The sequence below is a fragment of the Mustela putorius genome, unplaced genomic scaffold (assembly GCF_011764305.1).
Source record: "Mustela putorius furo isolate JIRA1106 unplaced genomic scaffold, ASM1176430v1.1 tig00003875_pilon_pilon_pilon, whole genome shotgun sequence".
Taxonomy (NCBI): Eukaryota; Metazoa; Chordata; class Mammalia; order Carnivora; family Mustelidae; genus Mustela; species Mustela putorius.
The window spans coordinates 5,282,999-5,309,368 of record NW_025422026.1 but is presented as its reverse complement, the minus strand read 5'-3'; the positions used below and the strand labels follow the sequence as shown (position 1 = coordinate 5,309,368).

General features: G+C 45.1%; 1 protein-coding gene across 4 annotated transcripts in view; it reads right to left on the bottom strand.

The window, feature by feature from the left end:
* Positions 1-1,089: 1,089 nt before the first annotated feature.
* The window catches only part of BLM (BLM RecQ like helicase), a 94,573-nt gene continuing 69,292 nt past the window's right edge, over positions 1,090-26,370 (bottom strand). For 3 of the 4 annotated variants that reach the window (XM_045067224.1, XM_045067226.1, XM_045067225.1), the window contains exons 15-22: positions 26,029-26,224; positions 23,319-23,509; positions 19,218-19,365; positions 10,975-11,174; positions 10,260-10,452; positions 6,967-7,089; positions 4,685-4,886; positions 1,090-1,705 (exon numbers count right to left, since the gene is read on the bottom strand). In XM_045067224.1, the coding sequence (XP_044923159.1) occupies positions 1,528-1,705; positions 4,685-4,886; positions 6,967-7,089; positions 10,260-10,452; positions 10,975-11,174; positions 19,218-19,365; positions 23,319-23,509; positions 26,029-26,224 (1,431 nt within the window). In that variant the 3' untranslated portion in view covers positions 1,090-1,527. Of the gene's footprint in view, positions 1,706-4,684; positions 4,887-6,966; positions 7,090-10,259; positions 10,453-10,974; positions 11,175-19,217; positions 19,366-23,318; positions 23,510-26,028; positions 26,225-26,370 lie in introns of those variants that run through there. The other variant, XM_045067227.1, reaches the window with a different exon arrangement.

The window sequence follows — 26,370 nt, the reverse complement described above, 5'->3', positions numbered from 1 at the left end:
TCCTGTGGCTCCCTCTGCACCACCCTTCTCTGCCCCCTGGCCCTGAGGGCCCCTGGAGATAGTGGTCTCCAGGATCTGGGCAGAAGAGGCCTCTCAGTAAAGGAACTACTGAGGTTGGAACCAGGAAATGATCCAATGTCTCTGGGCAGAGCCCCCCCCACCCCGTGCCCCCAAGTCGAAGCTGCCACATGTGGAAGGATGTGACCTCCTGCCAGATGCCCTCATGCATCGCTAACACTCCCAGGTGACCCTGTGCCGGGGACATTGTCCCAGCAGCCTCAGCCACAGGCTACTTTGTCCTGTGTCCTTTCCTCACCCAGACAAGCTTCTTCTGGCTACTTGAGTCAGAGCTTTCTGGGAAGATGGGTTCTGTGAAAATGTCAGCTCTGGAAGATATCTTGAGAGAATAGGGCACAGCGCTCAGCGGACTCCCGTCCGGGCAGCCTCCTTCACTCAGTGTGGATCCCAAAGCCCCAGGTGACAGACACGGAAGCCAGAAGGTGGTGTGCCGCTAAGGCCTGCCCCTCACGGTGGGTGCAGGCTCCACGCAGCACTGAGCCGGTGGGCAGAGGCCACAGGGCTTCCAGCCACATCCCACTGCGGGAACTTCCACCTGGGCAGAGCTTCCTGTGTTCCACTCTCCTGACTGAGGTCCAGAAGTGGGATGCCAAACAGGTCACCAAGGTTACTTACAGCTAAGATGCGAAAGGTCTCAAAAAACAAGGTACTAGAGCTCCAAAAAGAGGTGCTAAAATCCCACATTAAGACTCTCTGGTCCATCAGCCTATACGCGGAAGGTCTTCAAAAGTGAGGCCTCCCTAGTATTCACCGTAAACAGCTCCTATAGTCTCACCAGTCAAACGTTTGGCCGTTCTCCTGTTGGCCCCAGATTTTGAGATATTACCCAGTGTTGACAACTTAAGAGGCAGAAGAATGGCATCTCATTGTTCTAATTTATATTTGTAACTGGGGAGACTGGGCGTTTTTCACATATTTGTGGGCCATTTGTACTTCTTCTGGGAAGAGCCTGTCACAGTCTCTGTTCATTTTTCTACCCAGTTTGTTTTCTTTTCTTTTCTTTTTCTTAAATGATTCATACAGGTACTCTGTATTATGGATATTAATTCCTCGTCAGATATTTTTGTTTTCTCTGTCATTTGTCTTTTAATTTTGTTTATGTCACCTTCTGCAGAGTTTTACAGTTTCACCATGTCCCATGCGTGTCTCTTCCTGCGGCTTCTGTGTTTCATGTCGTGCTTAGAATTTCTCTCACTGAGATGATTCAGCTGCTGCTTCAGACGTTCTGAGAAACGACAGCCACAAGGCTTGCAGCAGCAGCAAATCATGCTTATTCAAAAGAAAACGTTTATTTTAAAAATAAGAACTGTCACCCTAAGCATTTATTTAAATATTAATAGTTATGGGTAAAAATTATAAATGGTCTAACAAAACTAACAGCTTTATGGTCACAGATGGTGAGATGCTGACAAACAAGAAATAAGATCTATGTACATTGAGATCTGGTTGTTATGAGAATGCATACGAAGGCTTAAGAAAAGGTCTATTTATAGGCTTTGGTGGAGCCATAATCCCCAATCTTCTAGGGGCTCCTGATGCTGCTTGAGAACCAGGCACAGATGACTGGGGTCCAAATACGTTGGAGGATCTACTTTTAGAAGATGTCCTTCTGCATGTGGTGGACCCCCTAAAAGGTGACAAAGAAAATCAAAAGGTTAAATAAAACCAGAAGTGAAGAGTCTTGCTCTCAACCTGCGCAGAGTTCTATCATTAGTCTGTGATTTTCCTCACTCTTCCGCGTCTCCGTGCACTTCCTGCCTACAAATGCCCCGTAAGTTTCCTTTACGGTTCAAGGAATAAAGGACTGCTGCCCTTCGCACAATTTTGTTCTCAATTTGTCTCCTTAAAATGGCAAGGGTTGTTTCTTAATTTGGGGACTTGAGACGGACCCCTTGTGCCTGCTCTCCACCCCCACTGCTCACAGCTAATGATGAGACACCTCCCTCTGGACAGCAGAGCCCAGATCCACAGTCCTTGATCTATTATGACCAGGTGAGGAGGTGAAAATACTTTGATTCAAAGTCCCAGATGCTCGGACAACAGACACTGTGGAATTACAGTGCTGGCGCAGCTAAGAGAAAGGTAGCTTTGTGGGTGAGTGGGGAGCAGCGGCAGAGCACGGGGGAACCTCATAGCCGGCCCCCTAGCGCAGGGAAGGTGGCCCACGTAGCTCACCGCGGAGGCACTCGGATCTGGCGCGTGTTGTCGGGCCACGCCGCCAGCAGCTCGCTCTCCGGCCCACTCTCCTCTCCCACTTGCTGCCTTTAAAACCAGCTAAGAAGCCCGGCCACAGCCTGTGACAAAGTCCTGCCAGCACCTCACTTCCCTTACTGACCTGAAGATACCAGCTCTTTTCTCCCTGCTAAGGAAATGCAAGAGAAGAGCCACAAGGCCAGCATCTTACAAGGATAAGAGAAGAAGCCTTTCCAGACTGTGCAGGTTACTCCCCGTGGTTTATAACCAGCCAAGTCGGTGCCCAGAGGTAATCCCTGCAAGTGATCTTCCGCATCTCTGAATGGGGAGGCCAGGGTCTCAGGGCCACCGTCTGGTTAAAGGCATTCTGCTGGCCCATGGGGAAGAGCGCTTTTTCAACATTTTTAAACTCCTGCTTGAGGGCAATACCGGGCAGAGAAGCAGTCTTCAATTTCCCTGTACTGATTTCCTGCTGAGAAATTAAGCCCTGAGCGAAAACCTGCTGTTTACGTTGATTTACAGAATGAGCCAGCAGCGGTCCCTGCCACAGCCGGGCCATCCGAGAGCCCAGAACACAACAGGTTCATTGTGTGTTACTGGGAAGATGTAAAGCTCAGAGGGCGCGTCGCGGAGTTAAGGTTTCTGGCACGCGGCCACGGAATTCTGGGGCTGAGCAGACTCAGCCAGGTGAGCAGCCTGGAAGCTGTGGGAAACCGAGCCCGTGGTTCAGCGGCAACGACACGGATGAAGCAGGGGTAGAAGAGGCTGCTACAAGGGGTCAAAAAAAAAAAAAAAAAGTTACAAAACTCCCTGGTTTTGGTCAGAAGAGATTAGGAAAGAATCTCATGGTAAACACGCAGGCTAATTAACAACCAGCATTCAAATTGGTACTGGCTTTTGGAGAAGTGTGAGTTTTACTACTTCTTCCTAGATTAGGTTCTAACCCACAGGGCGAAGTGCTTCACTCTTAAAAACAGAAGTTGGAAAAACTGCAAAGGGAGCCAAGGGCAATGAACACTGAAATGTGGTGGGTTCTGCTCCAACGAGTAAGAATGTGAGGATAAGACCTGTGTGTGAGGGGCTCTGCGGACAAGTGCAGAGATGAAAGGCCTCTGGGCAGGTGTGGGTGAGCCAGAGGCCGGTCCTACCTGGGAAACTTGAGACCCGGCCGGGAAAAGCCTCCCACAAGCCTTCCCCAGGCCAGGCCTCAGCTACCTCATCATAAACCCCAGGAGGCTGGACCAGACGCCTTTTAAATCCTCCTCTTACTCTGTGAGCTCCTGAGCAAGTGAGTATTTCCCAAAAGAGAGGAATAAATGAGGAAAATGAGAAAATGTCCCCACTGAAGAACATCTGCTGGTCACTTGCGCACTAAAAACCACAAAATGAAACTAACATTTACTAATGCCTTTAATTTCTGTACCCTGGCAGAAGGATTAGCACATACAAGATGTTTGTTTATGGACTTAACAAGAAAATGACAATTTGGTAACATTTGCCTTCCTTTCTCTTCCCCCACTCGATTTTTGTTTTTTTATTACCCAGAAAGAAAAGAGGTAGAAAAACTGCGAAAGAAAAACACAATAGCTTGCAAAAGTTTGCTGAGGACTTGCTTCCTTTCTCCTGTAAGCATTTCCGTTATATTATGTGGTTACTTGGGGGCCACATTCTCTAGGCTGACGGGGTGGTCCTGATCCTGCCAGACCTTGCTCACCTACAGGGCACAGGCAGTGCAATTATGAAGACAAAAGAAGTACTGCACAGATCATCAGCCAGGACCTGACAGGTCCTTGTGCGCCGCCAGCCCACCAGCGTGCAGGGAGCACGCCAAAGCCACCGCATCCCAGCCCTGGGGCCAGGCAAAGGTGGGAGATGGGAGGTGGGAGCCATTCATGCAGCCCCTGGAGGCCTGGCTTAACTGACCCCAGGTTGGGAGGTCGGTTCTCCTAGGTCTCACCACAGGGCTGGGAGCTTTGGCAGGGAGCGTGCGGGGCCGCAGATGCCGCAGCAGAGAAAGCAGAGTGTAGCAGTACAATGGGATCATAAAAGCAACGGGGAAACAAAAGCCTTTGTTTACTCAGCTAGTACAGGATTCATAACATACTAGGTGGAAAAGAACCTGAAGGAGAGTGATTACAAAGAAAAAAACTTTTTTTCAAAGGTAATGTCAAAACTGGAGATATTTTTGCAAAGTAGAAAACTTGAGTGATCATCAACTTAGGAGTAGAGATTTTAAAAATCTAAAACAAATGTTTCTGTTTTGGATTCAGTCTTAGTCATCATTCCATTAACTAGAGGCAACATTTAACAATGGCTTATTTTAATAATGCTTCAGAGCAAATCCGAGCCATGGGGCTTTTGTCCTCTCTCCCCGAGGAACCCACCGCCCCGTGGCCCATGGGGCAGGACCTACCCTTTGGTCTTGGAGCCACCAAAGCCAGTTTTCCTCCTCTTAGGCCTTTGGGAGGCTGACATCCTCTTCCTCTTTCTTTCATTTTTGGTTTTATTCATAAAGTAGTGAGAAGATATCGGCGTTTCCTCATCAAACTCTTCGGGGCCGTTTTTTCTGGTGCCCCTGCTGCTGCCCGGGCTTCTCAGCGGGGAACCGTCATCAGCTACAAGTGGACAGTGCAGATGTTTGTCCCTGATGGTGCGCTGGCCCAGGAGCCATGACGGTCCATGGGGAGGACCACCACCAGGGGGGCAGTTGGGCTGACACCCAGCTCCTTTCCTGGGGGCCTCCTGTCACCTGGGTTCAGTAATTCCACAAGAATGGAAGATTTCTTGATGTCAGGGGACTCTGCCAGAGTCCTCAATGGAAATTTACTTTTAAAGTAATGAGATCAGAATTTATTAAAGAAACCTATGATAATCTCTCTTTTTAAAAGTAAGCTCTATGCCCAATGTGGGGCCTGAACTCACAGCCCTAAGACCAAGAGTCACATGTTCCACCACCTGAATCAGCCAGGCACCCCAGAAATTTGTAAAAGTTTAACTTAACTAAGGACATCAGGTGTGGCTCATACTCTGTCATACACGGCCTGTGTCCGTGTTATTGTTTGGGAGTTAATCCTGTGAAGCTCTTTGAAAAGTATAAAGGTATATAAAAGACAATTTTATTTATAATTTAACACATCCTAAAAAAAAAAAAAAGAGCCCAATATAAGGGAAACATAACCGACTATGCTCTGTACCTCATCTTGAACAACAGTTATGCAGTAAACATGTGCCAGAAAACCCTAGGCCCTATTATACTCTTCAAAGACAAAAAAATGCTTCTTTATGTTATGGTTCGGAACATATCACATACTCTGCAGGAAATGGGTTGCTACAAAAGCACTAGTTTGCAAAGAAGGTGGTAATTTCCACGAGGTACTGGCACCCTAAGGCACCTAAAAAGCAGGAAATCTTCCCCTGGGTCATGGGGACCCCAGCTCCATTCTCCCAAGGAAGGTATTTCCCGGCTGGTTGGGCTCCCCCTCGGGCTACCCGCCTGCCTGGCAGGAAGGGGTCTAAGCTGTGGGACTGCAGAGTCCGTCCAACACTGGTTCACACGGGGAGCTGTCATACCGTCATCCTAGCTGTGGGACTTGGCACTAAAAAGGCTGTGAAATGGGGTGTTGTGAGGACGGAATGATACAAAACAGGCAAAGCTCTTGGCACGCTGTCTGTCCCTCAGTAAGTGGGAGCGATCATCACCACACTGTGGGCTGTTTCCACAGAGCATCCCGTCTTATGTGGGCAAAAATCCCCTTCCAAACAAGTTACTACACTAAACAAATGTTAAGTCCCTACCAATATTCAAAGCAAGGCTCTTAATGGAATAATTACCACACAGAGGAATTTATAAAAACCTCGCTTTTCAGCATTTTGTTAATGGGTAAAAAATGGAGGAGGAGGGACACAACTTGAAAGAAATGCGCACTCATTCCTCATTCTGCTTATCTTTCCCATCAGCCTTGGGAAGAAACCCCTGCCGTCTATTACACAAACAGAAGAATCATTGAACTTGGCCCGTCCGTTGTCTTACTGCAGGGCAATATGTGGGAGGAGGGCATGGGACCTCGCATCTCCTACAAGAGCTCCATCTCCTACAAGAGCTCCGTCTTGAGCTTCTCATGGTTCATGCTGTCTGTAGCTCAGTGAGGGGCTCACAGTGAGGGGCTCCATGGCCGGCCTACTGTAACCCGCGGGACTGTCTACTAGCGACGCCCTCAGTTGGGCAGATTCTCTCGGATAACGATGATTATCTAGCATTCCAATTGCGTTCATTTTCCCAAAACATTTAAACTCCACTCTTAAATTTTATCTTTAGACATGCTTGTCAGATAACATGTCCCTCCCACAGATAAGGAAACCAAGCACAAAGAAGTTACTTGTGGCCTGCCACAGCTAGCAGAGTTGAGACAGGATTCCCTGGGCACTTGCCTTAACAGAACTGGAGCTCCTGGGCCCAAAGTCCTCCTCTGGGTCCTACTAGCAGGTTGAGTCACTGGCCTTCCTGGGAGGCGGGGCTAAGTGCCAGTGTCCTCCAAGAGTTGCCTGGAACAGCACAGGGGCTGCTCTGTACTTGAACGTCAGTGTGACAAGGTGGAGGAAGCGTTAACACAATCCAGAAACCACAAAAGTCTAATCCAGTGGGATGCACTGCTTAACATTCAAACAGGCTTCAAGAAAGTTAGCTGTATACCGTACCTGGCAATGTCCACCCAGAGTACTTCTGTAATACTGAAATCACTTCGGCACCGTATTTTTCCAGTTTATCTTCAGTAACACCATCAATCTGAAGCAAAACCTCAGGATCAGAAGATAAAGATTCTGTGTATGGGCATAAAATTAGGAATTTAAATTACCACCCATAGGAAACCCACTGAATTCACGCTCATTCACTCATTCAGCACATGCCTGTGAAGCGCCAACTAACTGCAGGGCACCAGGCACACGGGCCAATTTTCTAACCGGCAGTTGGTGCCAACAGAGGCAGGCGACAGGCCCTGAGGACGGGAGCCCATCATGCAATTGCAGCAGCAGAGGCGCTAAGTCAGGGCAGAGGGGGGCAGACAGAGAAGGGTGTGTGTAGGGGGGACTGGAGGCGGGTACCTGTGCTACGGGTCTCAGAGTTTAACCAGACTTTGCTCCTGCCCGCTGATGCTCCCTGTTTTTGGAGAACGCCCACATTTGTCTTTCCAGCTCCGAGTGCTCCCCAGCACTCCAGACATGGATCTCCTCTTCCAGAAGCCCATAACTGAATTTGTACTCCACTCCCAACCCAAACCCGTGCTTCCTCCAGTCTCTCTGCCATGTGGGGTGAAGCAAGTCCTTGGACGGGAACAAGTGGGCCATTAAGAGTCCTCAGCGTACAGATGGCCCATCAGTCTTGCAGCTAGACAAGCCTGTCGTTTTAAAGACTGCTCTGGCTGCTGCATGGAAAATGACCTGTCAGGGAGAGAGGAAACTGTGACCGGGCAGGAGTCCCTTCGGGAGCAGGCCAGGATGCGGGAACTACAGTCGGGCAGGGCACGTGGACGGAAGAGAGAGACCCATATTTCAGAGGCTGGGTCTGCGGGATCTGTCGAGGCACTGGCTCTGGGGAGTGAGGAAGTGACAATTCCTACTCTTTGAGCAAATAAAGGGCAGATCTCAAATTTGTAATTTTCACATAATTTCTGTGTTTAGAGGAGAAGGAAGAGACCTGTGGGACAGACCAGTAGGTTTATGGAGGGTTAATGAAAGATGACGTTGGGCAGGCAAGCAGAAATCTGTCCCTCTTCGAGAAACTGGTGGCGTTTCAGCGAACTTTGTGGAAGATTAAATGTGTCTCCTATTCCTATCTGGAGTTAGAGACCAGGCAGGGAACTCACTAATAGCCTAGGCACAAAATGCTGTATTTTCTTGACATGCACTGCTCCACACTGTGCCATTCCCAAGGTCCAGATGCATCCGACAGGGGCCGCTGGCCGAACAGCTGCCACCACCCGTGTGTGTGAGGCCTCGTCCCGGCTGGCCGTGCTGTGGGCGCCTCAGCAGTGTCCTGAGTGCCCCACGCAATGTTGGTCAGAAGATTAGACTGTGAAGACACTGGAGAAGTGACCGTGATGCAGAAAAGCTCAGGGTCATGGGGAAGGGATTTGGCATGAATAAAGCAGGTATCTGCCTTTGAGGAAAAGGCCACGATTCCATGAGCCACAACCAAGTGCTTAACAGGACCTGAAAAGGATGCCCATAGCCAATGGGGCAGCAGGACATCTGCGTCCCCGAGAGCTGTGCGGCCTCCTGCAGATGCTTTCTGGCACCCTTGGAGAAACGCCACCATCACATCAGAGTAGCTGACTGGCGGATTTGGTTAAATTGCTGGGGAGAAGAGTGGAGTGCTAAAAAGGCTGTGCCACTAACACTCTCAACGACACAAGGGAGGGGCGCCTGGATGGCTCAGGAAGCCTCTGCCTTCAGCTCAGGTCATGATCTCAGGGTCCTGGGATTGAGCCCCACATCGGGCTCTTTGCTCGGCAGGGAGCCTGCTTCCCCCTCCCTCTTTCTCTGCCTGCCTCTCTGCCTCCTTGTGATCTCTGTCAAATAGATAGATAAAATCTTAAAAAAAAAAAAAAAAAAAAAAAAAAAAGACACAAGGGAAAGACACATATAGCCAAGGCCACAAATGGTTCCCGAGAGTCAGGTTTTGGATATGAATTTCTCTAAGTACCTAAATCAACTTGCTATGATTTTATGCGATTTTTATATATGCACAGAGTTATATATAATAAGAAATCTGTATTTAAGTAAATCAGAAACAATTTTTTTCCATAAAAGCACTGTGTCACTGTTTAATTAGCACAATGTTTTCTCTCTTAATAGTCCAGAAAATAGCAGTCTCTGAAAACAGACAGCATCTCAGAGCTGATGAGACGCTGTGATGACCCAGGGTGGTAGGAATGGGAACAGAAGAGAGAGGAGGTGTGGATCATGAGATTTTATGAAGGAAGAATGCAGAAGGCAATGTGTACATTAACCAGTCAACTATGTGAGGGACTTACTTTACTTCTCAGGGGCTTTCTTATTAGGATTCTGGGTGGAGCTGTCAGAAGCTATGGAAATGACTATGGTCGTAATAAATAGCTATGGAAATAACTTAGGTCAGCTGAACTCAAGATAAGCAGTGTGCCAGATCTGGGTTCAAAGAAGCATGAAACATAAGGAATGTAGCTCCTCATTGCATAGACATCCGTACTTAACATAGCCAAACATCATAAAGCAGGCAGATAATGAAGACAAAATCAATGAGTGACACAGCAGGTATTACAGATTACAATTATCCACATCCTAACATCCAGCATTAGAGGGAGAAGTATAAAATTAAAATTATACTGTGTCCAAATAACATAGTACTGTATATGTCTTATTATTATTATTGTTTAAAAAGATTTTATTTACTTATCAAAGAGAGACAGCACAAGCTAGGGGAGCAGCAGGCAGAGGCAGAGGGAGAAGCAGGCTCCCTACTGACCAGGGAGCCTCATGCAGGACTTGATCCCAGGATCCTGGGATCGTGACATGAGCTGAAGGCAGCAGCTTAACTCACTGAGCCACCCAGGTACCCCACTGTATATATCTTAAAGACCGTATTTCATCTCAAGTTTAAGTTGCTTCTTTGAGGGACACCTGGGTGGCTTAGTGGGTTAAAGCCTTGGCCTTCAGCTCAGGTCATGATTCCAGGGTCCTGGAATCGAGCCCCGAATCGGGCTCTCTGCTCAGCAGGGAGCCTGCTTCCTCCTCTCTCTCTCTGCCTGCCTCTCTGACTGCTTGTGATCTCTGTCTGTCAAATAAATAAATAAAATCTTTAAAAAAAAAGTTGCTTCTTTGAGCTTTCAATTTAGAGATTAAATTAAAATAACGAAAATAAACCAAGCAAGATCTATGCTCTTAAAATGTTCCTTAGCCAGATTAACTTTTGGCTTATTAATTCATGCCACGTAACAGAAGACCATACGTACCTGCAAGCTTCTTGAGAGTGACAGTATTAAAGATATTAAAGTAGTGGACACCAAAAACTTTTCCCAGAGATTTGCAGACTTCTGTCAGTTCTCCAAGACACTTCTTCACCACCTCTTCCCTTTGAGATATCTTTGCTTCTAAAGCTTTCTGTTTTTTCACACTGCTGGAATTTTCTGTTTCCATAAAGTCTACCTTTGTGAGAGAGAAAGTGATCACAGGAGTAGGTACACGCACACTTGTATCCAAATATAAGCTTCATTTAATTCTTACTTGCATTTGCATGGGTTTTTTTTCTTTCTTTCTTTTTTTTTTTTTTTTTTTTTGGTATTTCTGTTATGCCAAGCAGCTATAGCAAACGCCTCACGAACAAGGGCTGTGGATTCCTCATCTTTCCATCTCCAGTGCCTGGCACAGAACAGCTTCTTGATAAATGTTTACCTAATGAATGTATGATGATTCAGAGACCAGACGACCCAACGGAATTTGCTCTGACAGCTACTACATTACTTGGGTTCGATTTTAAGCTCTTTCCAAATTAAGGGGAACAGAGTACATTCATGTAGGACAGTATATATAAATTCAATATCCATAAGCTTTGGAGAAGCCCCTCTAATTTGCAGTAGTTTGGAGAAGCCCCTCTAATTTGCAGTAATATATTTTTTTGCCCACTCACTGTAAGATAATTAAATAAAATAAACATTTAAAATATCCTACCTTTAAATGCCCATTTAGGACAGTTTGGGCTTTATTTCCTGGCATCACATAGGCAATTGGTTGGTCATTGGCATTGATATATAAGTCTTCATCCAAAATCTTGTCAAGTATCAATTTTTTAAAAAGTCTTTCAGCATTGTGTCGTGAATAAGTAGATCCCTTTCCAAATATCCCCGACTGAATTTTTGCACTCTTACTCCCTGGTAAGGAGGCCCAAGGAGTTAGATTAGTAAATGTAGGTATGTCAGAAGCCTCCAGTAGGAGAGGCTGAAAAAGTCATTTATGGACAGGTCTGGATAAATGGAGTGGATAATCTGTGCCACAGGAAAGCCCATGGCACAAACATACCCATTTCCATAAAGTGAGAATATCTGAGTAGAACTCTAAAATTTCTATGGTTATATATACTTTTCCTCATCTTTTTATAACACAGATTGAACAAAAACAGCAGCAAAATAAAGCTTATCACTTTAGGATGTTGCACTTACAACTTCTAAAATTACATTAGAGCAAAGAAATCAAAGAGAGGGTTACATAACTCAAAGCACTTCGTATCTCTGTGCTACATTAAGATAACAGTGCATTACTGATCTCCTTACAGAAAAATTTGGACATTTTCACAAATGCTATCTCTGGTCCTGTACTGAAACTCGTGTGTGGTCCAATTATTTAAGCCCATTCTTTCTGTGACCCTCACGGAGGAAGCCTTGATAGAGTATAAGACAAAAACACATCACTCCAGGAGACTGCCTCCTTCCTTCCTCTTCCTATTGGTTGAAAGCACTGCACTGGCCTGGATATCTGGTCTCCTATCCAATCTGCTGTAATTATTAATGTCTTCATTGTAAACATAATTTCATTACAGCAATCTACTTAAGAAGCCTCGTGACGCTGATTATAATCGGAATTAACAGTTACTCTGTAAAGCTTTAGTTCTATTTTAAGAGTTCCAAATAATTACATTATTGTAAATGTCAGATGGCTTCTGGTCATCTATGCCCCATGATTCAAGGTTTCCTTCCTTCAAGTGGTTTGAATCCCTGAAATGTCACATCACAGGACCAGCCCTAGAGCTGGCAGTAACTAAGAAAGCTGGAAAAACAAATAAACAACAAAAAGGTGTGTGTGTGTGTGGGAGCTGCTTGTGAGTCTGAGCCCCAAACTGGTTGTAGAGGTCACTAAAATAAATAAATAAATAAATAAATAAATAAATAAATAAATGAATAAATGATTAAAAAAAAAAAAAAAAGCTAAACACAATCTTCTTAACATGAAAGAGATAGTGAGGAACTAGGTATGCCAGAACAATGTTTGATTCAGTAATCTTCCTGGGAATCTACATGAAACGAGCAATCACAGGTGCAGCTGAAGGTGTATTTAAAAGGCTATTTATCACATCATCATGTATAACAGAAAAACATGTCCTTAAATAAGACTAGTTAAGGGGCGCCTGGGTGGCTCAGTGGGTTAAGCCGCTGCCTTCGGCTCAGGTCATGATCTCAGGTCCTGAGATCAAGTCCCACATCAGGCTCTCTGCTCGGCAGGGAGCCTGCTTCCTCCTCTCTCTCTGCCTGCCTCTCTGCCTACTTGTGATCTCTGTCTGTCAAATAAATAAATAAAATCTTAAAAAAAAAAATAAGACTAGTTAAAATACAGCTCATCAATATGATAAAATATAAATTACTAAAAGCTATAATAAAAAAGTTAAATAATGCTTGTATCTTGTTATGTAGAAATGATATAAATTATATGTACAGTATGATAAATATGTGATTGTGAATAAATACACATTAAAATAATAGCGCTTTTTTCCCGAGTTAGTTTTATTTTCTACATATTGCAATGTGGAGTGATCACGCATCACTCCTGTAATACATTATTTTATCTGCAACCTCTTGTTCCTCCTGACCCTGAATGAGGTCCAAACTCAAAGGCAAGAATCCAGACCGGGGGTGTGTGTGGGGGGACGGGCGCCTGGGTGGCTCAGTCAGTTAAGTGTCTGCCTTCGTCTCAGGTCATGATCTCAGGGTCCTGGGGAGTCCTGGGATCCAACCTCACATGGGCTCTGTGCTCAGCAGGGAGTTTGCTTCTCCTTCTTTGTCCCTCATGCTGTCTCTCTCAAATAAATACAATCCCCCAAACAAAACAAAACAAAATGCCCTGGTGGCTCAGTTGGTTAAGTGTCTGCCTTCGGCTCAGGTTATGATCCCGGGTCCTGGGATGGAGCCCAGAGGTGGGCTCCTTGCTGGGAGCCTACTTCTCCCTCTCCCTCTGCCCTTCCCCAGCTCATGCTCTCTCTCTCTGCTTAAAAAAAAAAAAAAAATTCAGAAAGGGAAGACCAACACTAACAGTTGCTTTTGTCTGGAGGAAAGAGCAGGTCCAGAAGGAAGAGCTGAGGAACTGAGTAAACCACATTCCTACACCAGTCTAGGCTATTAATGTTTTAAAAAATAAATGCACCTATTAATTGCTTTATCTATTTTTTAAATTAAAGTGAGGCATGTACATGGGAAAAATAAAATGTAGTACAGAAAGGTTTAGGATGAAAACCAACATTCCTCTGTCCCATCCTTCTTCCCTCCCCCACCTTCCACTCTTTTGGAATGCAATCATTTTTTTTTTTTTTAAAGATTTTATTTATTTATTTGACAGAGATCACAAGCAGGCAGAGAGGCAGGCAGAGAGAGAGGGAAGGAAGCAGGCTCCCGGCTGAGCCAGAGAGCCCGATGCGGGGCTCGATCCCAGGACCCTGTGATCATGACCTGAGCCGAAGGCAGCGGCCCAACCCCCCAAGCCACTCAGGCGCCCCTTTTCTTAAATTTTAATTTTCAGTAATCTCAACCCCCAGTGTGGGGCTTGAACTCAGGACCCTGAGATCCAGAGTTGTGCTCTTCCTGGGGTGCCTGGGTGGCTCAGTGGGTTAAGTGTCCGATTTCGGCTTAGGTCATGATCCCAGGGTCCTGGGACCGAGCGCCGCACTGGGATCCCTCCTCTGTGGGGAGCCTGCTTCTCACTCTGCCTGCGGCTCCCCTGCTTGTACTCTCTCTTCTTTGTCAAATAAAATAAAACCTTAAGGACAAATCTCTATCTATCTATGTATGAACATGAGTTGTGCTCTTCCCTATTGCGCCAGTTGGGTGCCCAAAGCAGTAATTTTTTTTTTTTAAGATTTTATTTATTTGAGAGAGAGAGAGACAGCGAGCACGTGAGCATGGTGTGCAGGCAAGGCCAAAAGCGTGGGGAGGAGCAGAGAGGTATGGAAAGCAAGAAGGAAAGACTCCCTAGCAGACTCAGGAGCCCATCTTAGGGCCCGGAGATCAGGACCTGAATGGAAACAAAGAGTCAGGTGCCTAACCAGCTGAGCCAGCCAGGCACCCTGGCAGAGTCCTGTTTTTTGTTTTTTAAAAAAGATTTTATTTATTTGTGAAAGAGAGAGAGAAAGAAAGAGAGCACAAGCAGGGAAGTGGTAGGCAGAGGGAGAAGCAGGCTCCCCCCTGAGCAAGAAGCCACACACGGGACTTGATCCCAGGACTCTGGGATCAAGACCTGAGCCAAAAGCAGACGCTTAGCAACTGGGCCACCCAGGCATTCCCAGAGTCCTGTTTTAAATAGCTTTTGTTTTCAGCTCTTCCCGTGGCCACCTCCGCAAGGAACTCAAAACTCTTGCTGTCACTCCCCCAGCCAGCTCTACCACCTGCCATTTACCCATGACCCCCCACCCTGCTATGAAAGATGAGGCTTCATCTCATAGACACTACTCCCTACACTTCACCTCGACCCAAACTTGGCTAGTTATATAATATGGGTTAATCTACTGATAATTTTGTAACTTTAGTTTTATTTATTTTTAAAAGATTTTATTTATCTGACAGAGAGAGAGAGAAAGAGAGAGAGCACAAACAGGGGAATTGGCGAGCAGAGGGAGAGGGGGAAGTAGGCTCCCCTCCAAGCAAGGAGCTTGATACAGGGCTCGATCCCAGGACCCTGGGATCATGACCCAAGCCAGACGCTCCACCCAGATGACCCTATTTTGTAACTTTAGACAGAACTTCTGGTTCCTCTCTACCTTTTACATAAGAGGTTATTAGCACCCCAAGCCTTCCGAGTGCTCCCCCTTTTGTTTATTGTACCTTTATTTTTACATCATTAAGATGAACACATCTTGTCTTGTTCCCTAAATGTATTTCAGTCCATACGTTGCCTCTAACTGTTGCAGTTTGTCAGCAGTGTTTATGATAGGTTTCCTTCCCCACACAGAAGGTCCTGACTCCTGTGTAACCCTCAAGAGAATGTCTACCGCACCCAGAAGACTGGATTGCTTTCGGGGGCTTATCAATTACTCAAAATTGTATAACAACTTCCCTTGTTTTACATTTGACCTTGGCTCTCTTTGTATAATCTTTCCCATGGGATTTCTAAACGTCTTTCTCCTTCTGTTGAGAATTAACATTTGCATTCTTTACTGTCATAAAAAAAATTTCATTTCTTATTCCTTCTCACATTGCTTGGGACCTGTTTTTCTTGACTTTGTTAAAACCTGTACGGACAGCTTACTGGACCTGCTACATACCCGTGGATCCGGGCCTCCTTCTCCCTGGACCCATGGGTCAGCTCCTCTGTTTATGGTATCACTCTCTTTGCCTTCTGGGCTCTAGTCACTGATATTAATCACAGGTTTGGCTTTGGTTTCTTTCTTCCAAAGTTTTCAGGATTATCTTGGAATGGGTCCAGAATATGCCACTGTGGCATAAAAATTATTTTGAGCAGAAGGCATCAGAGTTCCTGGAACCTCTTATCTGCAATAAAAAAGCAGACCCCCCCCCCCCAATTGTCATAAATTCTCTCCCTGGAAGCAACTGAAGAAGACTGATTCTTACTTATCATCAGGGATGAGAAGTCTCCATACCATTCCTAAACACTGTAACAAAACTATCCTATCTCCCTCTCATCTATTCTCCTAAGGGCCCTTATCTTTCCAAAACACCATTTGTTTTCCCATAAGTGTTCTTCTCCCCCTCCCTTTCCATTATTTTTTTTTCCCTCCCTTTCCATTATTAAGATGGTATATAAGCCTCAATTTTAATTGGTCCTTTTAGTCACATTTTTATGAAATCTGTCGTTTGTCAGTTTAATTCACAGGCCCCCAACCACTAAATCTAACAGGATGGAGGAAAAGTTTTTCCTCCCCAACATCATTTTATTCTTGTTATTCTCAAATCTCATAAAGCATCTCCTTTGGCATTCAGTGGACGTTTTAATCTGAAGGTCTTTTTCTCTTTCACTCAGGGATATTTTCTCTTATCATTGATTTGATAACTCCATCTCTTTATTTTCTAATTCAAAAATTTTTTGTCAGATTTCACATCTCCTAAGAACTAACCTATATTTTTCCTTATATTTTCCATATATCTTTTTGCTTAGGTCTTAGAAAACGCTGACATTACCTTTCAACATTTTCACTAAACTTACTTTGTCAATCATTAAAAAAAATTTTTTTTTAAAAGATTCTATTTATTTATTTGAGAGAGAGAGAGAGAGCACAAACCAGGAAGTGAGGCAGAGGGAGAGGGAGAAGCAGGCTCTCGCCTGAGCAAGAAGCCCGATGTGGGGATCAAACCCAGGACCTGGGATTGTGACCTAAACTGAAGGCAGGATAGTTAACCCACTGAGCCACCGAGGTGCTCCAGTCATTTAAATTTTTTTTTTAAAATTTTGTTTATTTATTTATTTGACAGACAGAGATCACAAGTAGGCAGAGAGGCAGGCAGAGAGAGAGGAGGAAGAAGGCTCTCTGCTCAGAGAGCCTGATGTGGGGCTTGATCCCAGGACTCTGGGATCTTGACCTGAGCCGAAGGCAGAGGCTTTAACCCACTGAGCCACCCAGGCGCCCCTCATTTAAAAATTTTAACAGCTCTTGGAACGCCTGACTGGCTTAGTCGGAGGAGCCTGTGACTTCTGATCTCAGGGTTGTGAGTTTGAGCCCCATGTTGGATGCAGAAATTACTTAAAAATAAAAAACTAAAGAGATGAATAAATAAAAATTTTAACAGTTCTTTCTCATTCTTTGTTTCTTTTCTGTAACATTCTATTGTTACTTAAGTCTTGGTGAAGATTCTAAATTAGGAGTTTCTCCTCTATACCTCCTAAAGCTACTGCTTACTTTCTAAATTTTCTTTATCCCCAGGGTCAAATAGTTACTTGGTTTCTCTTGGTTGTCAAGTTGTACTTAACCTTCAGGGATCAGGTTAAACTTTTAAGGTGGATTTCCTCTGTTACTTAAAAAAATTTTTTTTAAAAGCTTTTTTTTTTTTTTTTTAAAGATTTTATTTATTTATTTGATAGAGAGAAATCACAAGTAGGCAGAGAGGCAGGCAGAGAGAGAGAGAGAGAGAGAGAGGGAAGCAGGCTCCCTGCCGAGCAGAGAGCCCGATGCGGGACTCGATCCCAGGACCCTGAGATCATGACCTGAGCCGAAGGCAGCGGCTTAACCCACTGAGCCACCCAGGCGCCCCTTTTTAAAAGCTTTTATTTACTTATTTTGGTGAGAGGGAAGTATGAGTGCACGGTGGGGAGGAACAAAGGGAGAGAGAATTTTACGCAGACTCCCCACTGAGCTCACAGCCTGACACGGGGCTCGATCTCATGACCCTGAATTCACGATCTGAGCCGAAACCAAGAGTCAGATACTTAACTGACTGAGCCACCCAGGTGCCCTTCCTCTGTTATTTTCTATCTATTTCCCCTCAAATTCCTCCCCTGAATGGGAATATTCAGGTTTGCTTTAGGGTGAGTGGGTGGCCTAGGTGGTCCCCAAATGCTACTCAGGGGTTCTGGCCCCTAACTCAGCTTCCCTTCTATTCCTCACAGTGTTCATTTTTGTTCTAGAATCAATTTCAGGCTGGCATTTGATGCAGTTCTTTCCTCCTATTTGGCTCCCCTGCTTTCTTCACTCCCATCCCGTGGACCTGTAGACTCACTCTGAGGCCTGATAATGGAATTCTGCCTGGTCAAGCACCACCCCCCGCCACGATTCTCACTTTACATTCATTCTGCAGGTGGCTTACTGTATTTCATTCCACTTGTCACCATGTTTCTATTTCCTAAAAGATTTGAAATATCTTGAATCTGGTGATGTCTCTTCTCTGGTTCTCTTTGCCTCAATGAAGTGAATCCTCATTTTCTTTCCTATTATTTAAATAGGGCCTCTAACAAACAAAGAAGAAGGTATCCTTTTGCTCAAGCTGCCATCTGGAACTGGAAATCACTCAATAGGTAATTTTCTTTCTTTCTTTTTTTTTTTTTTTAAATTTTATTTATCTATTTGACAGACAGAGACCACAAGCCGACAGAGAGGCAGGCAGAGAGAGAGGGAGAGGGAGCCTGCTGGCTCCCCACTGAGCAAAGAACCCGATGCGGGGCTCGATCCCAGGACCCCGGGATTATGACCCGAGCCGAAGGCAGAGGCTTTAACCTACTGAGCCACCCAGGCGCCTCTCAACAGGTAATTTTCCAAGCAAGTTATATTTCACTCATTCAGATGAAATTGTATATGCTTTAATATTTTCTTTGTATTTATTATTACTATTATCTTTATAGTCGTATAGTTGACATATAATATTTCATCAGTTTCAGCTGTACAACACAGTGATTCAACAATTCTGTACGTTATGTATGCTCGGCAGTCATGTTATCACAATGTCACCGACGACATTTCCTATCCTGTCCTTCTCATTCCCATGACATACTCACTTCATAACTGGAATTTTGTACCTCTTAATCCCCTTCATCCATTGTGCCCTATTATTTGCTTTTCTGAATGTGAAAACCTCACATTAGGAACATATAAATTCTATACAACGATTGTTACAATTCATTAAAGCTAACTTTCTTTCATTACTCGAAAAAGTTTTATTCTGAAATCTTTAATTTCTATAAGAAAACAGGCAAGAGATTTTTTTCTATGTACTTGTGATAAATTCTTTAGATGTTCAATTTTATTTTTAAAAATATTTATTTAATGGAGAGAGAAAGAGCGCATGCCTACACGAGCGAGCACACAGAGGCAGAGGGAGAGGTAGAAGCAGGCTCCCCACTGAGCAGGGAGCCTGATGCGGGGCTCAATCCCAGGACTCTGGGACTGTGACCTGAGCCAAAGGCAGATGCTTAACAGACTGAGCCACCCAGGTGCCCCTAGATGTTCAACTTTAATTGTTATAACTCAAACAATAAAAAAGATAACTTACCCAAGAAAATGTCGACGAGCATATTCATAGTAAATCTCCCAGAAGGACCCATGTGGTTTTTATTTCTTGTTCCTTGTGATGAACTATGTTCTTGAACAAATCTTACAATATTTTTTACATCATCGGTCACATCTCTTGTCTTATAATCCTGTGAGTAAGAAGAGATTACCTTCTGCTGTAATTAAGATGATACTGAGATCACTAAGGTTTCATACTGTGATAGTCTCATAACAAACAATTTCCAGTCCAAAACCAAGATCCAAACCCAAACTTCAAATGTTCTTTCTTTTCTAAGCTCTTACATTAACCTTAACCTTGTGTCTAGGACATTAGCACGACCACATCTATGTCATTACTGGGTTATAGACATACATCTCAGTCTTTCAATTGCCCAACAGCATGCTGTGGGGAGGAACATCCTTTCTTCCTTTTCAAGCCCTTCACACCCTCTAGATCAGTGCTCTGACACTTAGATGGTGATTCCTGGGATAAAAACACTGTCCAACCATGCAAATCTGGGAGTTCTGATCGCTTATGGGGTTTGATCGCTTATGGGGTGTCACAGTCAACCCTTTTAATGATCTCCTGTTAGTTTCCTTTTTCCTTCTCCTCACTGGTCTGAAAACTCAGCTTACTTTTTAAAGCCCCCATTACTATATGATCTGTCTGCTTTCTTTTATTTATTATTTTTTTTTTAAAGATTTTATTTATTTATCAGAGAGAGAGTGGGGGAGAGAGCGAGCACAGGCAGACAGAATGGCAGGCAGAGGCAGAGGGAGAAGCAGGCTCCCCGCTGAGCAAGGAGCCCGATGTGGGACCCGATCCCAGGACGCTGGGATCATGACCTGAGCCGAAGGCAGCTGCTCAACCAACTGAGCCACCGAGGCGTCCCTGTCTGCTTTCTTTTAGCCTAGATCTCCAAACTAGCAATACTAACCAGCCACTGTTCTAAAAAGCAGCATCATACTTCTGGCCTCAGTCTACGGAGCCTCCTCACGGTCTAACCCTTGTTCTTCTGCCACAATCTCACGACCTCAAGACTAACAGGTTTCTGGTCTTATTCTAACAGCTGGTATTGATTCTGAGACTCTATCCAGAACCATCACAAAACAGTGCTCTGTCATTCTCTCCAACACCATCCCTGCCCTAATTCTTGGTGACTCAGGGGACAGATGATCCTCCCATCTTGGCCTCTGGCATCTTGATCTCCTCTGCCCCAGTAACCCCATCTTCCACGTATGCCAGCCACTCCCTTGATCACACCTACCACCTTGGACTCACTAAAATCAGCAACCCCTTCATTCTCTGAATGCCCCTTCATGCCATCTCGTATATTCTGATCCCCACAGCCCACTGGGCCTGCCTATCCGCTCGTTCCCGTCCTTGCACGCTCCCCTGAGTCAGCGTGGATTCCACAGCCCCTCATTACAGTACTGCCCTCATTACAGTACTGCCCTCATTACAGTACTGCCTCTCATGGGCCTGCAGCTTTGCCCTTAGGTCCATTCATCCCATTCATTGCTTCATGATACACTCTAGATTCAAGTCTTCACCACTCTGTGCCTAAACCGTGGCAGCTGACCTTGGCTGGAGACACACAAACAACCATGCTGAAAGTGTGTACTTTCAACAAATGGCCACAGACCTCAAGCGGGCCCTCCAAGTGGCCGGATAATCATCACACACCCTTGGTGTCGCACTCCTCCGCCCTAGACAGGAGTCAGCACGCTATGGCCCATAAGCTGGATGCCTGTTTCCGTACGTCAAATTATACTGGGACACAGCCATGGAAAATCGATGTAGTTATTGTTTATGTCTGCTTTTGGGCTAAAAGAGCAGAGTTGAGTACTTGAGACAGAGCCTGTGATTCTAAGGCCCACGAAGCCTAAGTATGCACTCTGGCCCTTTAGATAAGGTTTGCTGACCGCTGTCCCAGATGACTGGACTACTTCACTTTCTCCTTTCTCTTCAGCTCTCTCTCTTGTCCTGACTGTCAGCTGACGACCTGGCCTGCTACTTCACTGAGAAACCTGAAATAACCACAAGAGAGCTTTCGCAAACTTCCCTCACAACACCTATCACCAGCAAACGTCCACAGTCCTCTCCATCCTCGTGCTTAGAGATGAGCTCTCTCGGTTCCTGCCTGGAGGCAATCTCTGGACTTGCACACTAGATCCCTCTCCCCACCACCCCTACCTATCCAAGGATGTTGCTTCAGCGGCTCTCCCCATTCCTTACACATCAGCTTTCCATCCTAGGCAGGTACGTTCCTATCAGCACTAATGGATGTTACTTCTCCTGTCTTTTCCTGACTCCACTTCCCCTGCCAGCTGCTGTTACACTTCTCTGATCATCCTTGAAGCAAAACTTGAAAAAGTTCTGTATATTCATATATATATGAAAGCCTGCGGGTTTGTCCCTCTCTACTGGACCTGTCAGACAACTCCAGCCACGCTTCCTGCTGAAGCCAGTGGTGTCTTCTGGGCTCCTTCCCTACTCGGCTTAGCGGCAGCACTGGAGCAATGAGCACTCCCTCCTCCCTGAAATGCTTCCTGTATGGAGTGCTGATCTTCCCCTTACCTTGCTAATTCTCTTTCTTGGTCTCCTTTCCTAGTCCCTCCTCTTCTCCTTAATCTCTTAATGTCCTGGAACTCAGTCATTCGGTTTTCTTTTCTTTGGCCTAACCTTATACCCCTGAAGATTTCATCTGCTCTTGTGGCTCTGAATACCATCTGTACGCCAACCACTCCTGAACTGGTAGGTACCACAAGCCCCTTTTCAGAATTTCTGAATCTAACAGATTTATCTAACTCAAAACACCCCAGACCGAACTGATCTGCCCTGTCAAACGGCCATCCCCAAGCCTTGTTGCTGAGGGTCAGTCACACCACCCCTCCAGCTGCGGCTCTGGCCTGCCGCTTCCTTTTCCCCAACTGACTTTTAGCCCTGCTCGGCTACACGGGCTCCCTTTGCTATCCCTCAAATGCACAGGTATGCCCCCACATCTGGGAGCCCAGAATGCCCACGTCCAGGGAATGGCTCAGCTAAGTTCCTTTTCAGGTGTCCGTGGCTCAGACAGGCTGCATCTCTGTGAGGAGACTTCCCTGGGCCACCGCACCTGGTCCTGCTCCTGGCATCCCACTCACTGCGCCAGGCTCCCACACCGCTGTGCTTCCCGTGCCCTTATGCTGTCCATACTCAGCCTCCCTCCGCGGGAATGTAAGCCCCACAAGGGCAGGGATCTTTTTATTCTGTTCAGGGATGCATCCCAATCTCCTAGACCAGCGCCTGCCACACGGCAGGCACTCAACAAACGTTTGTGAAACAAGAACGGATACTGATCAGCAATATCCAAGTAGAACTGGCCACGAATCCGCAGACCCAACCTTCTGTATTGGCTAGTGCTGCAGACCTCTGTGACTGTGCTTATCACATGCCATGTCTGTCCCCCTCCAGTCTATGAACAGGGTGCTCTTTTGTGAGTCCCCAGTAACTTGCACAGACATTTCAAATAATGTATCGAATATGAAAATGCTCTGTAAACTGTAAAGGATGGAGACATTAGAACATAGAATTACCATGAGAGGTAAAATTAAGTACCTAATGACTGAATTTAACTTCCCATGGTTATTTTTAGGGCAGACAAATGGCCATTAATTCTTCATAGTTTTTAAACAACCAATTTATATTATAACGTAATTGACCTGATTCGAACACACAGTATACTATTTATTATAATTCTTCAGAATGAGAACTTCAAATATATACTGAGATTTGAATCTACATATTCTCCTGCCCAAGTTGGATCTTTTTGGGTATTTACAGATGAATGATACTTCTAAAATATCCTATTGTACACATATATAACCTCAATATTTGGTATGGGTTCAGGGTATTTTTTATAGGCTTCTAATTCAAAAGTTATTCCACAGAATTACTATTAAATATTTCTATTCCAAATTACCATGGGGAGAAAGCTACCTTTCCCTGGTTCAGTCCCTGAGGGCCCACTTAAGGTAACCTAACTTGCATCTAACTTTGTCGAATTAAAGTCTTGGCAATTTCCTGAATCACAAGGAACTTAAAACTTTCTTATTTTACCTTTGTTTTGCAGCAGTTATCACAAGAAACATCTGGGTACTTCTTACAAAAATCAGGATTAAATCCATTTTCACCAAAGTAAGCCAAAAGCTGTATTCTCCTGCATTCTGTTATATTTTCACAGTAATGCACCATACTGTACAAATTATTGAAGTGAGTCTCTCTGGTATGATGGTTTCCATCTTTTTCCACTAAAAGAGGTAAAGAACAAAATAAAAATACTTATTAGAGTAGAAAACAAGAAAATAACACAAATATTTGGAATAGATTCATATAACTTTAAATACTAATTGAAATAAAATTACTAATAGCACCATCTATCAGTATGACATCATTTCTATATTATGACAAACCATGTATTTATGTTTATCCCTCAGATTTCTAGTTTTATAGGAAGAAATGAAGAAATATAAAAAAATTTTCCCAATCTTCATGACTCCCAATGATGATGTGAATCAAATTTACTGTATTTATCAGACAAGCACGCCGGCTCAGCTGGATGTTTGAAGTCAGCAGAGCAAAGCAACCATGGCAATGGGCCAGCCCCCCCCAACCCCCGGTGCCTGGGATCAGAGTAGTTATGCCAGCGGTGCCAGAGCCACGGGCCAAGGAGCCCCGGGGTGCTGCAGTGAACTCACGGGGTGCTGGCAGGGTATTTTAAATTTAAGGGAAACAGTGATATTTGAACACCATACAAACTGCCACTCCGAGGTCATGCTGCCTATATTCCTTCCAATGCCATCTCTGTGAAACCGAAGTTTTGGCAGTTGCTGTGATAAATACAAAAACCTCCAGAAAAATCCATGTGAAACAGGAAATAAGGGTGGCAGTGTCTAATCTAATTTCAAGGTTTGAGAATCACACGCACATACTTTCCGTTTGTAAGCAACCTGAGGTTTGTTAAGAATGAAAATAAAACTTTTTTTTCTAGTTTATGAGTATTCTTTTTTTTTAAATGTTGCTAAGTGTTTAAAACTTAAATGCTTACTGAATTATTTGGATCTAACTTAATATAGGCTCTGCTTAAAAACACAAATGGTCACGCTAAGTTGTGTTTTTTTTTTAAGATTTTAGTTGACAGAAAGAGACACAAGTGAGAGAGGGAACACAAGCAGGGGGAGTGGGAGAGGGAGAAGCAGGCCTCCCGCCGAGCGGGGAGCCCGATTTGGGGCTCGATCCCAGGACCCTGGGATTATGACCTCACCCGAAGACAGATGCTTAATGACTGAGCCAGCCAGGTGCCCCATGTCACACTGTTTTAAAGTCTCACTTTTTTCACTGAAAATCATCTTTTTATTTTTTTTAAAGATTTATTTGAGAGAGAGAGAGAAAGAGCACGTGTGCGTGAGCACGAGAGGGAGAGAGGCAGGGTCTGATTGAACAGCAGACTCCCCGCTGAGCAAGAAGCCCGATTTGGGGCTCGATCCCAGGACCCTTGGGACCATGACATGAGCTGAAGGCAGAGGCTTAACTGAGCCACCCAGGTGCTCTCACTGAGAATCATCTTAGTAGAGTGCAAGGGACGTGGGCTTTGGAGGTTAGACAGACCTGGGCCCCATCAGGGCTCCGTGACCTACCGGCTCTACATCTGCCGTGCTCCTGTGTAAAATGAGGACAGTAACAGTAGTACCTGTGAGGCCTGTTGTGAAGACTGGATGAAGGGATATAATCAAGCAGTTAAGACAGTGCATACAGTAGGTGCTAAACAACGTCATCTATCTACCACCAGATTCGCAGTCCCCCTGGCCCCCAACTCCTACCACTACTGCTGCTCATCAGCGCTCTTGGAGGCAAGTTACAAAACCTTAAAGGAACTCCCTTTCACCATGGGGTGAACGCCATCTCGAAAACCAGGGATGACAGGCACAAAAAGTGACCGGATATTTGGCACAGTGCCTGGTTAAGTGTCATACCTCACGTACAGTACCTGTGGCAGGATCCATTCAGAAGTGGTCTCAAAATAGTAAATTTATTTAGGAAATGTACTTAACTATCACAACTTAGTAGAAAAATGGACAAAGGGCACAACAAGATTCTAGAATATGAATTCACTTTAACCTGGCAAGTCTAGGTCCGGAAATTTATCCTAGATAGACAGCTGCACAAACGTCCACAGATATGTGCAACAGGTGCTCAGCACCGAACTGCTGATAACCGCGCAGAACAGCAAACACTCAAAGTCTCTCGTCCAAGAGGACCGGGGAAACGGACATGGAATGCAATGCAGTCGAACCACACGTTATCAGTCGGAGTCTTAATTACATCCTAGTGTAGACTGATAACAAACTCTATGTCTACATATAATATAATCCCAAGCACAAATGGCAAAATATATGCATTTGGCAGGGATAAACACCAAATATAGGATATTGCTTCTCTCTGATGGGCGAATGGAGGGCTGGGGGGGGGGGTTCATTCTTTTTCCCATTCTACTGTTTCTGCATGTTTGAAATACGAGTTACATGCAAGCACGCACGGAGAGGTTGGATCTAGAAGGCTACACGGGAAGCCAAAAGCTGGAATGACTTTCTAGGGCCAGACTGTGTGCAAGGCATGATCTGGACATTTTCCACCGTGTCCATGTCTACATACACACGTCCACACCATTTGAGTTTTACATGACAAGCCTGTGTAACGCTTGTATAACTATTTAAAGAAAGCCAGAAGCAGATGCTCCCGGGAGACCATAGGGCCCCGGGGCTTGGCTTACTCAGGATGAGTCTCTTCAGCCGGGTCACGTCGTGGTAGGTGTAGAAGAGCAGGCAGTGCGACGTCTCCCCATCTCTCCCAGCTCTGCCGGACTCCTGGTAGTAGCCCTCCACAGATTTAGGGAGAGATGCGTGGATCACGAACCGCACGTCAGGTTTGTCGATCCCCATTCCAAATGCTATTGTTGCACAGATAACCTGAGGAAACAGCACATACCTCTTGGGCTCAGAACAGATGGAAAGGGACATTTTAGTAACAGGCACCTCGAAAAGCTCTATCCTCCACTTTATCCCGCAATCTAGTATCTTAACTTGGCCCCATTATTGAGGATGACTAATGTGAG